This window comes from Sturnira hondurensis, unplaced genomic scaffold, assembly GCF_014824575.4.
Source record: "Sturnira hondurensis isolate 20B ecotype Veracruz unplaced genomic scaffold, ASM1482457v3 Scaffold0004136, whole genome shotgun sequence".
Taxonomy (NCBI): Eukaryota; Metazoa; Chordata; class Mammalia; order Chiroptera; family Phyllostomidae; genus Sturnira; species Sturnira hondurensis.
In genome coordinates, this window is record NW_028076767.1 from 19,997,101 (window position 1) to 20,013,300 (window position 16,200).

Genomic DNA, 16,200 nt, shown 5'->3' on the forward strand with positions numbered 1-16,200 from the left:
CTCTGAAGCCATACGACCTGATTTATGCATCTGTAAAGTGAGGATAGTGAGGGTACTTCCCTTGTAGATTTGTTGTGAGAATTTAAGAAGCTTATTGATCAGGTCTTAGAACATCTGCCAGGTTGCGTAAACTATTTTCATCATCCCTAAGTGTACCCTTGTAAAAGGTAGATTTGACCCCAATCTAGGTTAACCCCGGAGAGTACTATAATCCAGTGTTTTTCAAAGCATGATCCTTCACCAGTAGCACACCACAGAGCTTGTTAGAAATGCAAATTATTACAATGGAACCCATCCCAGATCTGTTGAATTACAAACTCTGGGGGTGGGGTCTAGCGGTCTAAGATTTAACAAGTCCTTCGGGTGATTTTGATTCACACTGTAGTTTGGGAACCAAGCTACAGACTTTAGAGTTTGTGCTGTTGGTGAGGGTGGGGGGTTAAAAGAAAAGCTTAGAGATGCTGGGAGCAATTCAAGAGCTCCTCTCACCTGGGAAGGCAAGCACACCGATCTAGAAGGGGCTACCAGTCCCCTGCCAATTCTGGAGGGCGGGCTAGTGCGCAAGGCCTTCTGGGGATTGTAGTGCGAATCGGTCCAAATCCGGAGGCGCCTGCGCATTGGCCGCCAACTCGCTCTAGTCGCTGTAGTTGGGGCTCGGGACCGGCTGCCATCTTAGTCGAGGGACTGAGGAGTCGCCGCCGCCCCGAGTCCCGGTAAACACCCACTGGCGGACTGGGGGCAGTTCAGGGGACAGGGGGGAAAAAGTGTCGGAGGAGAATGAGGAGTGGAGGAATGCGGCGCGCAAGCCGGAACCCAGATCCGCGGCTGCTCGCTATTCCCTCAGAGCCGGTGCCCGTTGGGGGCGCGGAGACCTCGGGCTAGTGGCTGCGGCTGGGGGTGGCGGGGGGTGGGGGGGGTGGGGAGGACACGGCCGGACGCGCCGAAAGGCCACCGTCGGGCTGAGACTCTGGAGCTTCTCGGCCCGCGAGCGCCAGGTTATGAGAGGGATTGGCTGTGGCCAGAACCGTCAGGGTCCAGCTCCGCAGTCCTGCCCGGGGCCACTCTCTCGGGGCCCGGCCTTAACGCGGGGCCCAGCGGCAGCGGTCCGCGCGGGCGACGTGGCCCTTTAAGGGGCGGTGGCTGGGCCCACCTGCCACCCGGCTGGTCTTCCCGAGACTTCTTGGAGCCCACAGTCGTGAGGGGGGCCTAGCACCGCCGCTGCTTCCCCTTGTCTCTGTGTTTCCTCCCTCCATTGTCCTCCAGCGTGGTGGTCCCGGCCCGGGCGCCCTCCTAGGTGCCCGCTTCTATCGCGGTCCCGCTGGCGCCTCCCGGCGCCAAGTTTTGCAGACGTGGAACTGTCACTGTCCACCCTCCTCAAAGTGCCCTTTTCTTTAGTAGAGAAAAGGAAAGAGTAGCGGTGAACGTATTCTAAGGGCCCTAACAGGATGAGGACATGAGTTGGTGAGGAATCAAGTTTTCAGACTTAGTTCCGAGTCGCGATTTACAGAGATAAAACACGGTCTGTCCCCCGAGGTTGGGCCTGAAGTTAGAGATGTAACCAGGTGAAATTGCAAACTCCCCGAAATTCATGATTCCCCGTTAACAACTAAACCTTTTTTCTTGGTTATAGTCTATCTTAATGTTGTTACATTTTATTGGGGGGAGTGACGGGTGGGGAGAGAAGAATGTAATTTTTCCTTGAAAATTATTGAGGTACTGGAGTCAGCCACCTATCACTACACTAATTTGGGGTCTCTGACATTTTTCCTAGTGCAAATCGATCTTATGGAAGTATATAAAGGCCGCGTGCATTTCTATCCTAAAAATCGGCCAAGGGTTTTTACTCAGCAGAAATAAAGTTCTGTGGCAGATCTGGTGAGAAAGCCTGCATTGTGTATTCATGGGTGTACTTACTTGATTTTTAATATTTAGATATGAACGTGGAAATTCAACTGCTTTTTTGAACAATGAATGTAAATTTGGGGGATGTGAATCCAAAAGGAATTCCTTCATCTTCAGCATGACCTGGGTCAACAAAAATGTGATATGAAAACAAAAGAAAAACCAAGTGCACAATACTTCCATAGTGTATTCTAGTGAAAATCATTTCTACATTCCTTAAACACACACACCTTTATACCTACTGGAAGAGATAGACAAACAATTAGTACCCAAATTTGACCATTAGAATAATTAGGGGAACTTTTTAAAAGTAGAAATTCCAGGGTTTCATCTCCTGAGATTGATTTAGTACCCCTGGGTTGGACCTGCAGAATTTCCTTTTAAAACATGCCTCACGCAATTGTGATGGTTTGGGGAGCCACTGAGGCAAATAATACTGTGGATATAACAAGGACAGCTCAAGAAGCTTTGAGACACAAGAGGAAGTGACCAGTTCTGTCTGAGGTTGCCAGAGAAGGAGGCAGGACCTGCCTGTGTACTTAATATGGGTCTTACTGATAGATGATGAGTAAGTGTGATAGGGATAGGGAAGGGGAAGAACAGGGCAGGCAGAGGAAGCATCTTAATGCTTTGTCAATGCAGAGGATTATGGAAGAAAAAAGTTTCAGGGAACAGAGTCGAGTGGAGAAGGAGAGTATTATGAAATGTGAGGCCAGAAAAGTACAAGGAGACAATTATATGAAGAGTTTTAAGTATAATGCTAAAAATCTTGAGTTATATGTTGGTAGCAGTAACAATTTTTAAATAAGGAAGTGATATGAATACATGTGTGTTTTAGAAAGATGGCTCTGATAAGTGAGAGGATGGAAGAGCGGCTATTGTAGAGGTCTAGGTGAGAGTGAAGAGTCTAGACCTTGGAGAGAGGCTGTAGGGATGATCAGAGGATTGGGTTTAGTTCTTTACTGGTGCAATATTGTTGACGTAATTTTGGATGATGATTTTTTTTAAGGGCCAGTCTGGGTAAAAAGCTCCTTTTCTGTCAAAAACCCATCAGCAAATATAAATAATATTGTCAGGCTATATATGTTAATGGTATTGGAGTATATTGTTTGTTAGCATCTTTCAAAAATTTAAAGAACCAGATTGGGTTCAATTTAGAGGAGAACTTGGATTTTAGACTGAAATTTATAACTGTCAACATTATTGATCTAAGCCTATTAGAAGTGTTTTTCTTCCACCCTGAGAAACTTGGCATTAGAAATTTAGAGATTGCAGAGATTATCTAGTCCACAGTGGCAAGTATGTTTTGGTTTATGGGCCAACTCTGCTTTAAGGTAGCTTCTAGAAGTAATGTGTTGAGAAACGATTTTTGTCATATGGGTTCTCTGGGTAAGGGAGTTATGATTGACTGGTGATACCTCCTGTGGACATAGTTCTCTGGTGGCAGGTATATGTACCAGGTTAGTCTTAGACTAGTCCATTCTTTTAGTTTTCTGGGGTTGTTTGTCTTCTTAAATAAAGTCCTAAGCTGGTTAAATTATTTACCTAAACCGAGCTAAGAATCAGAGCTAGAAGTAGAACCAAGTTTTGTAACTTTTTGTGGGTTATTCTCCAGTGTACCAAGATGGATGTGTGCTACTAAAGAGTTTTTAGTATTAGACCAAAAGGAAAAAGAAAGGTTTTTCTAGTCTTTGCCTCTTGACTGTTTAGGCAAGAGTTTAACAATGAACTTTGGCTGAGAAGTAAATTTTGTTGTATTCATTCTGGCTTAAGAAATTTGTGTTAGTGCTGATAAGAATTAACTAACTTTTAAAATTACTTTCTTATTTTTTGTCTCTCAATTTTGGGTTTTGGGGATTGGTTTCTTTTTTCCAAGTTAAGGCAAAGGTTTATACAGTTTTTTTTTCTGTATTTATAGTACCTAGTCAAATTCTGGGCTCATAATAAGCGCTCAGTAAAGGTGTGTTGATTTTTGTGACTGTAAATGATACTGGCTTTGAGTCAATATAAATTAGCAAGGGGGGGGTGTTGCAGAGTTGAATTGCAGTATTCTCTGGTTGGGAAGTTGGCACTCAGCTAAAAATGTTCGGTTGGAAACTAGCCTCACAACTACAAGTACATAGTTAACTAGAAGCTTTTTCTGCTTCTATCCTTCTTCCGTCTAGCAGTGTACTGACTGTCCTTGGAAAACTGCTGCCAGCTCAGCTCTTTTTCTTCTTTTCAGAACTGACTACAGTCAGATCCTTGGAGTGTTTTTTTAATCCCCATATCCCTAGGAGCTTCCAGATTGCAGAGACTGTCCTTAGGGTGACTAGAGCTAGAATATGTGTTTCTATGGCTACTCTCATTTTTTGCCATGTAGCCATCTTACCCAGAATAACCCACTATGTATGAGTCTCCTGCCTGCCCCACGAACAATTATCTATCCAGGGAACCTTTAAAAAAAATACTGTGCTGTCAGATTCCCAAGGTCATTACTAATTTGATGCATTTAACCATAGAAGCAATGTGTTAATGGACCCTTTTCCCCCTTTCAGGTAACATGCATTTAATAGTGGCCTTCTGGAGACAGCACCTTAACCCGAAGAAGTGACTCGTGACTTGAACGGTGAGAACTTCAGGTATGATGGCATGCCTGTGAGAGAGATTGTGGCACAGGAATGGTACAGAGGGTGAGCCTTGGGCATATAATATAACTGCTGTGGGAGGCATGGTGAGAGAGGACTGTTAATGCTGGCTCTATCAGTTGGTTGAAAAAATAGTTTCTACTTAGAGCTGAAACCCAAAGTCTCCTCTGTAAGAATTAGCATGTGATCCACACTGCTCTTTTTTAAAAAGATTTTATTTATTTATTTATTTAGTTTTAGAGAGGAAGGGGAGGAGAAAGAGAAGGAGAGAAAGACGAATGTGTAGTTGCCTCTTGCACACTCCCTACTGGGGACCTGGCTTGCAACCTGGGGAATTGAACTGGTGACCCTTCAGGTCCAATTCCTGCACCCAGTCCACTGAGCTACACCAGCTGGGGTCACATGGTGCTCTTAGTATGGCTCTCTGACTTTTCTGATTTTCTAGCTTCCTTAGATATACACACACTTTTCCCATTTGTGCTGTTTTATAAACATCTTTGTATACTTATCTAGGCATTTGCATGTATATGGTAAAAAAGTGCAGGCATTAAAAAGAAGGCAACATGGTATAGTGGAAAAAAAATGGAGGACGTGGAAAGAATAGGTCTGGGTTGTCATTTGATTTTTGCCACTGACAAACTGACTTTTCATGACTTATTTAATCTTGCTGGGACTCAGTTTATATTTCTAAAATAGATGTATTGCTTTTTATCTGTCTCCCTGACATTGTTGTAGGGATCAAATAAAGTAATACATATTAAATCTGTAGGAAACAGGAGTTTTTATAACTTAGGACATTATCTAGATCTACAAAGGGGAGAAGTTGGCAATAATAGTCAAAAAGAAAAGATGAGGACAGGACAGATTCACTTTAAAAGATTGGGAGAGAGGAAAGGAAGACTAGTGGATTAAAAAAAGTAGAACATATAAAAAGACAGCAATAAGAGAATAGGGAGTGAGTGGAGTAGAGCAGATGAATTGGTAGGTGAGGAAGCTGAATAAGAAAAGAGTGGTCCCTTTCCCTTGCCTAACCTTTACCTTTCTGCTATTTGTTGTCATTACCACTCCCTTCGCATGAATGTTCTTGTCTCCATTGTAAACATCAATATTTATTATTCAGTCATTTTTAGGAACCTTTGTTTATTTTACTTTTTGTTAACTAATTGCCAAGGCTGTGATTTGCTTATTATGGTGTCCCAGTACTATAATCAAACGTGTGTTTAATCTGTTCTTTTTTATAATCATGGAGAGAAAACAAGGAGATGGGATGCTTTGTGAGAGATATTAGGAAAAGAATGAGTAAGAGGAAAGTAGAAATGGTAAAAGGAAGAATTCTTAGAATCTGACAGTGAAAGGAAAGACATGAGAAGCGTATATAGGGAAAAAAAAGGAAGGGAAAGGAGATGGTGTTATCTGAGGTAAAGGAGCATGGCAGCTTTCATTTATTTAATGGTGATGTAATATCTCACAAAAACTTATGTTCTGGGAAAGATCATTCTACATACCAAATTTCTTTAAAATATTTCTAAAAGTATCCACTTCATTCTGAGCTCACAAAGTACTTCTCTGTGGAAAGAAAACTGGGCAAACATTCAGAAGACCTGGGTTCCAACCTTGGATTGCTTGTTACTTAAATTCTGTGATCTTGGGCAATTTACTTAAATCTCTGTGGGTCTCTGTTTCCTCACTTGTTTATTGAAAGTGTTAAACATGATCTCTCAGGTTCCTTCTAGCTCATTTTTTGATTATACTTAGTACTTTCTGTACTAGTTCACTAATTTTTCAGTGCTTTGTTGATAACACGTAGGACTGGTTTCAGAAATGTCTCGTAGTAGCACTTCATAATATCTAGTGCTTTATAATTGAGAAGCATTTTAAGCTATATTTTGAACACGAGTAGAAAGAGAGACTTGTAGGGAACCCAGGTAAAGAAATGTTAAGTTTGTAATATTCAGCAAGTGTTCATTGAGCTCCTATTGTGCTAAGTCCCAAAGGTTGCTTAATATAAAACCCCTGCCTCAAGGATTTTCTGGTTTTGTCATGAAAATACATTTACCAGTAGTTATTGTAAAAAGCAAGATGATACAATAAGGATTGCATTGAATTGCAATTTTTTAGGTTTCTTATTTCTGATATAATTGAATATATGTTAAGTACTGCTTTATGCTGGGCATTACAGGGATTCATGATGAAAAAGCAGTCCCTGCCCTAAAGAAGCTTGCATTTTTATGTCATGTCTACAAACTGTTTACCCTGATAGATAGAAAGAAAATTTTTGTACATGGAGCTTATCTCACTCCAGAAATGTCTAATAAATAACATACAGGCTTTCCGAGAGAATACGGTTTATTGGATTCCTTAACCCTTTCTCTGTCAATTACAGAGAATTTTTTTTTCTTTTAGGACAAGGGGAAAAAAATCCATAAATGCCATCTGCATTTAGGTGAACTTTGGTTTACTACTTAATCATTTGTGCAAAGAAAGAGTAGACTCTAAAATTTAGTCTTTTGATTCTTTGTTTCAGAGAATCAGTTTAGTTGGTCACATAAGAAAGTATTCTAGTCGCCCTGGCTGGCGTAGCTCAGTGGATTGAGCACAGGCCTGCGAACCAGAGGATCTCTGGTCAATTCCCAGTCAGGGCACATGCCTGGGTTGCAGGCCAGTTCCCTGCAGGCCAACTCCCAGCAGGGGACGCACAAGAGGCAACCATACATTGATGTTTCTCTCCCTCTCTCCTTCCCCTCTAAAGATAAATAAATAAATAAAATCTTTTTTTTAAAAAAAGAAAGTATTCTAGTCTTAAGGAATCGTATAGGGATTAATATAGGGATATAATATTCCTATGATTATATCCCTATATAATCATATAGGGATAACTCTAGCACTCTAGTATGTGCTAGAGTTAAACTGTCTAATTTTGAATTTTGGCTCTACCATGTATTGGCAGTATGACTTTGACCAAGTTGTATATTTTTTAGGGTCCTTTTTTTAAAACAAAGATTCTGTTTATTTATTTTTAGAGAGAGGGGAAGGGAGGGAGAAGAGGAGCAAAACATCAGTGTGCGGTTGCCTCTTGTGCACCCCCTACTGGGGACCTGGCCTGCAACCCAGGCATGTGCTCTGACTGGGAATTGAACTGGTAAACCCTTTGGTTTGTAGGCTGGCATTCAATCCACTGAGCCACACCAGCCAAGGCAGGGTCCTTTTTTTAAAAAAAAGTATATTTTACTGATTATGCCATTATAGTCCCAGTTTTCTCCTTTTGCTCCCCTCCACCTGGTACCCCTCTTTCCCCACAGCAATCCCCCCAGTTAGTTCGTGTCCATGGGTCGTGTGTGTTAATTCTTTGGCATCTCCATTTCCTGTACTACTCTTAACATCCCCCTATTTTGTTACAACCAATTATGCTTCTTAATCCCTGCACCATTTCCTCCATTCTCCCTCTTCCCCATCCCAGCTGATAACCGTCCAAATCATCTTCATACCTATGATTCTGTTCTTGTTCTGGTTGTTTGCTTAGGTTTGTTTTTTTCCCCCAATTATATTTAATTGATTATGCAATTATAGTTGTCCTGATTTTTCTCCCTTTGCCCCCCTTCACCCAGTGCCCCCTACTCCCTCAGGCAATACTCCCACCATTGTTCATGTCCATGGGTCATGCATATATGTTCTTTGGCTACTCCTTTTCCTATACTGTACTTTATATCTCCATGGCTATTCCGTAACTACCTATTTGTACTTCTTAATCCCCTCACCTTTTTACCCATTCTCCCCGCCCCTGCTCCCATCTGTCAACCATCTGATAGTTAACTTCTTATCTCTGCTGCTTTTAAGAGTCTCTTTATTTTTAACCTTAGGCCTTTTAATTTATGAAGTGTTTTGGAGTGGCCCTCTTTGCATGCATCATAATTGGTACTTTCTGTATTTCCTGGACTTGCAAGTCTATTTTCCTTCGCCAAATTAGGGGAGTTTTCTTTCACTATTTTTTTTCAGATAGATTTCCAATTTCTCACTCTTTCTCTTCTCCATCTGACACCCCTGTGATGCAAATATTGGACCTCTTGAAGTTGTCCCAGAGGCTGTTTATGCTATCCTCATTTTTTGGGGGGGATTCTTTCTTTTTCTTCTTGTTCTCATTGGTTATTTTTGCCTGCCTTATGTTCCAAATCATGATTTTATTCTGGGCTTCATCCACTATTGTTTCCCTATAAATTGTTCTTTATTTCAATTAGTCCAGTTAGCCAAATCCGGCCCTCCACCTTGTTTTATCTAGCCCGGCACCTTGTTTCTACCTGGCAGCAGCACCGAGCTTTCACTTAACTGTTAAGGAGTAGTTACATTTATACAGTCCTAAAATTACATTCAGCCCTTTGAAGGCAACTGTTAGGCTGATGTGGCCCTGGTGAAAATGAATTTGACACCCCTGAATTAGTCTATTTTTAGTTTCTGACTGGGTCTTTTTTATGCTGCTGAGATCCTCACTAATTTCCTTGAGCATCCTTATAACCAGTGTTTTGAACTTTGCATTTCGTATATGGCTTATCTCCATTTCATTTAGCTCTTTTTCTGGAGTTTTGATCTTTCATTTGGGCCATGTTTCTTTATCTCCTTGGCAGCCTCCCTGTGTTTGTTTCTATGTATTAGGTAGAGCTGCTTTGACTTGGTCCTAATGTAGTAGGTGTCCTGTAGGGTCCAGTGGCATAGCCTTCCCTATTACCCAACCTGGGTATTTGAGGTGTACCCTTTGTGTGAGCTGAGTGCAACCTCCTCTTGTAGTTGAGCCTTGGTTGCTGTTGGCAGATCAGTGGGAGGGATTTATCCAGGCCAGTTAGCTGCAATGACTGGCTATGACTACTGATCACCAACCTCTGCCCTCTGTGGAGGATCAGCAGGGCAGGGGCAGGGTGGTTTTACTCTGAATGTGGTCTGTCTGTAGCTATCCACTGGGTGCACTGGCCCTGGGGATTCCCACGTGGTGTAGGCCAAAGTCAGCCTCCACCTGTTTTTCCCATTGGGGCACCCTGCCTGAGCTGTAAAGCAATCTGAGATGGTTGCTACTTATACTGTGCTTGGAGATTCCCAGGTGAAGCCAAGCTGTAAATCTCTTATGGCTGCACTAGGGCTCACTGAAGCCAGTAGGATTTAGGAGCCAAGACTAGCCATTCTATGGAAAAGGAGCTTGGTTGAGCCTGCAAATTGGGTGGGGCAGAGCCTCTGGGGATCTACAAGGTGGGTCAAACAGTGTTAGCCAGGTTGATGGAATCTCAGATATGTCACCAGCTTGCCAGCTCTGTGAGGGGTAGGATTTAGCAAAGGGACAATGGCCTCTGCTCACCCTCATGCCAGATACTTCCGTTTCTTCCTGTTTGCCACTGGTGCCTTTCAAGCTGCCTCTCTGGTGCTGGAGCTCAGAGGGAATGAGTCCAAGTAGGTGAGTCTGTGTGTGGGTTCTTCAAGAGGAACTGCTTGGGGCTCCAGTGATTTATTTCACTGACTTAATCCCCACTAATTTTTGCAGCCAGAAGTTTTGGGGACTTATGTTCCTGGCGCCGGAATTCTGGGCTGGGGGGCCTAGTGTGGGTCTGGGACTCCTCACTCCTGATACATCCCTCCAGAATTTTTATCCACTGCATGTGGATGTGGCTCCTGCCTGTTTGGCATCTGCGCCTCTCCTACTATTCTGGATGGATGTGGTTTCTTTAATTCTGTTGTAGTCAGACTTCCGTTCAACTTGATCTCTGACATTCCTGAGTGATGGTAGTTCTGTATTTTAGTTGTAATTTTGATGTGGTTGTGTGAAGAAGTGAGCCATGTCTGCCTGCACCGCCATCTTCAAAAAGATTTCAATTCTCTTTTTCTTTTTGATTCTGTTGTTAATAGTTGTGAATTTGTTGCCTTTTTAATGTTCATGGTTTTTATCTCTTTGTCTTAAATGATAAAACATTTCATGTAATAATGGCTTGGTGATGATGAACTCCTTTACCCTTACCTTTGTTGGGAAGCACTTTATCTGCCCTTCCATTCTAAATGATAGCTTTGCTGGGTAAAGTAATCTAGGTTGTAGGTCCTTGCTTTTCTTGACTGAATATTTATTTCTTGGCAGTCTCTTCTTGCCTGCAAAGTTACTTTTGAGAAATCAGCCGACAGTCTTATGGGAACTCCTTTGTAGGCAATTGTCTCCTTTTTCTTGCTGCTTTTAAGATTCTCTCCTTATCTTTAACTTTTGGCATTCTAATTATGGTGTGTGTTGGTGTGGTCCTCTTTGGGTCCAACTTGTTTGGGACTATGATTCCTGGACTTGTATGATTATTTCCTTCCCCAAATTACGGAAGTTTTTTAAAATTATTTTTTCAAATAAGTTTCTCATTCCTCGCTCTTCTTCTTCTCCTCCTGGCACCGCTATGATTCGGATGTTGATACGCTTAAAGTTGTCCCAAATGTTCCTAAGCCTGTCCTCATTTTTTAAAAATCTTGTTTCTGTTCTGATTGAATGTTTATTTCTTCCTATGTTCCTAATCATTTATTTGAATCCCATTTTCCTTCCCTTAATTGTTAGTTCCCTGTGGATTTTTTAAAATTTTACTTAGTGTAACCTTCATTTCTTCCTTAATGTTTTTGCTGTACTCATTGAGTTCTCTGAGCACTCTGATCACCAGTGCTTTAAATTCTGCATCTGATGGGTTGACTATTTTTGTTTTGTTTAGTCCTTTTCCTGTTTTTTCCCCCCTGTTCTTTCATCGGGGCCATATTTCTTTGTCTTCTTAAATTGGCAGCCTCCCTGTGTTTGTTTCTGTATATTAGGTAGATCTGCTTTGACTCCCTGACTTAGTGCACCTGTTAAGTTGTATGGGGTGGAGTCTCAGGTATTTGCCAGGGTGGGGTGACTTTGTGGCTTTGTGTGTGGGAAGGGTCCAGAGAGGGGACAGTGCTGCTGCCTGGTTTCTGGAGGTTTTTCTGGCACTTGCCCCATTTCCAGTCACTTCACCCACTTCCTGCGTGCAATTGGTGCCCCTCCAGCTACTGCCCTGGTGGTGAAACCCTTAGTGGGTGGGTTTGTGTACGTTCTTAGTTCATATGGGACCTTTAAGTGGCGAAAATCTGGCAGTTTATTCTGCTGCTCCAACTCCACTCTGGTTTTTACAGGCAGGGTAATGGGGATTTATCTTCCTGGTGCCAGAACCCTGGGCTGTGTGGCCTGGCCTGGGGCTGGGATTGCTCGCTCCCAAGGTATCCTTTGCTCCCAAGGTATCCCTCCTGGCTTTTATCCACTACACATGATTGTGAGACTGTCCTTTCTGCTACTGCCACCTCTCTCTGCCACACCGTATCTCTGCCCATGTCTGTGACTCTGCCCCTCCTGCCTGTCTGGATGAATGTGGTTTCTTTAAATCCTTGGTTGTCAGACTTCCATACAACTAGATTTTCTGACAGTTCTCAGTGTTACTTGTTTTGAGATCTGGTTATCATTCCTTCTATGGTTGTGTGAGGAGGTGAAGTGTGTCTACCTACACCTCCATCTTGGCTGGAAGTCTGAGATAAAGTATTTTTTGTACAATGGTTAGCTCAAAATAAGTGTGAAATGTTAATTATTATTACTGTTATTTTTGTCATCATTACCACCAACCTTGTCACTTATCCAGGGTGAGCATTATAAATTCAAAAGCCAATAAAGGCTAGATGAACATTTTAAATAGTAAAGATACATTATGTTGGGACTGAAGTGAATGAGGGAATTTGTCTCTCCAATTAGACAACTGTTAGGCAGCTTTGATTCACTTTTCTTTTTCCCTTTTTAAAATTTATTGATGTTGAGAGAGGGATGACCAGAGAAACGGAGATATATTGATTTGTTTTTCCACTTATTTATGTGTTACTTGGTCAGTTCTTGTATGTGCCCTGACTGGAGATTGAACATGCAACCTTGGTGTATCAGGTCCGTGCTCTAACTAACTTATTTACTTGACCAGGGCTCTGACGCATTCTTTTCTTTTTTTTTTTAATTGAGGTAAAATTCACCAGTGTAACCATTTAAAAATATATACTTCAGTGTTGGTTCACTATTGATCTAGTGGAGAGTATAGACTGCGTGTGGTCTAAACATCTTAATTTTTTTTCTGAAGAGAAGCTGGAAATTCAGTTTTTGTGTAAGAACTCATTATTTTTAAATGTTGGCAACTTATAAAATTCATAATATAAACACTGTGGGCCAAACAAATTACCACTGTGGGCTGAATTTACCTTGTGGGTTACCACTTTGCAACCTCTGATCTGGGGCTTGACTTTTTGCAGCATAACCCATATTCCCTGCTCTCTGGGAAGAAAGTCCTTACCCACATAAAGATTTAAGACAGTTCAAGTAATACCTCCAAGCAGTCTAGGGCTGTATGAGGGGTATGTAGAATAATTATTAAGGCAGAAAAAGTGAAGTTATTTAAGACTGGGATTCAGAATGGGCAAGGGTGAAGAGAATAGATTAGTTGGAGTTTAGATTAGTCTGAAGGGGTTTTGTGTGGGCCTGGTAATAGGAGAAAGTTGGGAAGAATTAAGAGATCTTATTTTGGGATAACCTTAAGTCCTATTGGCTGACAATTTAAATGGGATTTTATGAAGATTTATTTGATATTATTGAGGTCTGCAGTATTTATTAGAGTTGGTGGGGTTTGGAGGCAAAGAGACCAGACTAAGGAGGTGGTAGTGGGAATACAAAGGAAGGGACAAAAGCTTGTATTGGGGTCACCTTTGTCACTGGAACCCTACAACAGATAAAGAGGGCTAGTTTTGAAAGATTCTTTTCCTATTTGTTTTGTAAAAACTGGGGTATGTGAGGATAACACTGTGTGGACAGGCTATCCCTCTTATTTCATGTTGCAGATCTTGCTTCATCACACTCTCAGCGCCAGCAAACTCCTTAAAGATGGATCACATATATAGTCTTACGATTTTCTAGTTTGTACAAGTGGAATAGAAGGACAAGTAAGTTTTTATGTGCTATACAAATAGTTGAAGGTTAATTAGCAGTATAACTAAATATAAATGCTGCCAGTCTCTGTCAGACAGTTTTATAAACAGTGGAGATGAATTAGGTAAAAAGTGGATCTTTATCTACGCACTTAGGGTTTTTTTGTTTTATGAAACTAGGATTTGAAAAGATTATAGTTTTGAAAAATTGTGTAATATGATGGTTTTAAAGCATGCGATTTGTATTGCCAGCTCCATCATTGTATTAAACATAGATACGCTGGCCTTCATTTTTTTCCCTCTGAAAAATGGGTAATTTCTACTTCCCATGGTTGTCATGAAACTGCACATGAAAAAATGATGACTATATGATAGCTATTGTTAGTAACCTTGTTTTTTAAAAAAGAAAAAGGAAGTATCAAAGTTGTTCAACTGCTTATCACATTTCTAGTTTTGGATTTTTGGTTATTTCAGTTAACCCCTGGTAAATTTCATTAAACTCATTTATATGTGGAATTTTTGTATTTACAAAGGTTTGTAAACACTGAAAAATGGTTTGGTCATTGAAAAAATGTAGATTTTTGCAGCGGATACTTGATACAATAATTAATTTATGATTCAGAATGTTTAAAAAGACTGATAAATATTGTAGAAAGGTGGAATGTGTTTATTCTGTATAACATGAGAAAGTGATTTTTGGATTTTATTTTCACCAGGCTCTTTGTTCTGTTTCTATGTTATCACGACAATTTTCTTGACATACACATGTTAGTTATTCCTTATTTTTGGCTAAAATGAAAAATTTAGTGTTGTAAGTAGTTTTGTTTTGTTTTGTTTTGTTTTTTTAGTAAGTAAACTGAAAAAATAGTGTTAAAGATAGCCTGAGTATAAAGAATGTTGGAACACTGACAGGTGTGGCTCAGTGGATTGAGTGCTGGCCAAACCTTTGAGGTTCTCAGGCCAGAACCTCAAAGTCACAGGTTCGATTCCCTATCAGGGCACATGCCTTGGTTGTAGGCCAGGTCCCAAGTTGTAGGCCTGGTTGGGGGCATGTGAGAAACAACTGATTGATGTTTCTCCCATCACCTGAATGTTTCCCTCCCTCTCTTCCTTCTTCCCTTCTCCTTTCTCTATAAATAAATAAATAGCCCTGGCTGGTGTAGCTCAGTGGATTGAGCATGGGCCTGTGCATCAGCGGATCATGGTTCGATTCCCAGTTAGGGCACATGCCTGGGTTGCAGGCCAGTTCCCAGCAGGGGACCCACGAGAGGCAACCACACATTGATATTTCTCTCCTTCTCTCCTTCCCTTTCCCTCTAAAGGTAAATGAATAAAATCTTTTAAAACAATAAAGAAATAAAATGTAAGAAAAATAAAATAAAAGAATATTTGAGATACAGTAACATTTCCCTCATTGACGAATAAGAGTACTAAACTGAGCCTCTGAAAAGTACACAAAATTGTTGTCATTATAGAGATGTAACAATAGTGTAAAATTGAGCTAAATTTCATTTAAAGGGAAGGGATTTGTTTTTGTTTTTGCTTCTTTTTTTTGAGTCACTGCCTAACCTAGTTTTTGGAGTTCATTTGTCTTGAACATTAAAAGGGATTTTCAGGTGGTTCATTTAATTCTAAATCTGCTTTGGAAGTGGGAAGGAAAGAAACATGGGGACATCGAGAGGAATTAGCTGCATTTGCTTCTGCGAGATGTCAGTAGTTAAAGGGAAATCCCAGACTTTTTTTGTTCTTGAATTTTTTGGAGGAAAGATATTTACTATAGGTCTTAATTAAAAACTATATTTTATGTATATTGAAATGTGCAGAATATAACTACTATTCCTTTTCATTGTCCAGAATGTTGCCAACATTTAACTGTAGTCATCTCCTCCCCCTTTGTCTGTGCCCTAAGGGTTTATACTTTTTAATTCCTTTACTTCATTTTGCCAGGCTTTCATGAGGGAATGAAGATTCAGTACATAAACCATATGAATTGATGTTTTCATTTCTAAGGGACAAAGAAAATGGTGAACTTATCTGTCCTGATTATTATTTTGTTTGTTTCTTATTGTGGTAAAATATACATTCATAAAATTTACTATTTTAACCATTTTTAAGTGTTTGGTTCAGTAAAATTAAATATATTCACATTGTTTTTTACCACTATGCATTTCCAGAACTTTTTTATCATTCCAAACCGAAACTGTTACCATTAAACAGTAACTCACAACCTCCTACCCTAGTTGCTGGTAGCTACTGTGCTACTTTTTTCTCTATATAGAATGCTGCTATTTGAGATACCAAATGTAAGTGGAATCATACAATGATTTTCCTTCGGGTCTGGCTTATTTCACTTAATGTAATGTCTTCAAGAACATTTTTGTAGCATGTATCAGAATTTCATTTATTTTTAAGCCTGAATATTATTCCATTTTATGTATATGCCACATTTTGTTTGCCCATTCATCTGTTGATTGACATTTGGATTATTTCCATTTATGGCCATTTTTTGAATAATGATGCTAGGAATGTGGGTATACAAATATCTTATGTCCTTTTTAACTCATTTAGGTGTATTCCTAAAAGTGGAATTGCTAGATAATGTAGTAATGCAGGTTTAATTTTTTGAGCAACCACCATACATAGTTTTCCACAGCAGCTGTACCATTTTACGTTTCTACCAGCAGTGCACAAGATTTTCCATTTTCCACACCCA

General features: G+C 40.5%; 1 protein-coding gene across 3 annotated transcripts in view; it reads left to right on the plus strand.

Annotated features, from left to right (window-relative positions):
• Window positions 1-569: 569 nt before the first annotated feature.
• Window positions 570-16,200, plus strand: part of ITCH (itchy E3 ubiquitin protein ligase) — a 107,367-nt gene continuing 91,736 nt past the window's right edge. Inside the window, exons 1-2 of one of the 3 annotated variants that reach the window (XM_037043898.1) lie at window positions 570-713; window positions 4,440-4,523. Coding sequence is in view for 1 of the 3 variants with exons in the window: in XM_037043897.1 (XP_036899792.1) it covers window positions 4,563-4,574 (12 nt within the window). In the remaining 2 variants the exon portion in view is untranslated. Of the gene's footprint in view, window positions 714-4,439; window positions 4,524-4,549; window positions 4,575-16,200 lie in introns of those variants that run through there. The other 2 variants (XM_037043899.1, XM_037043897.1) reach the window with 2 other exon arrangements.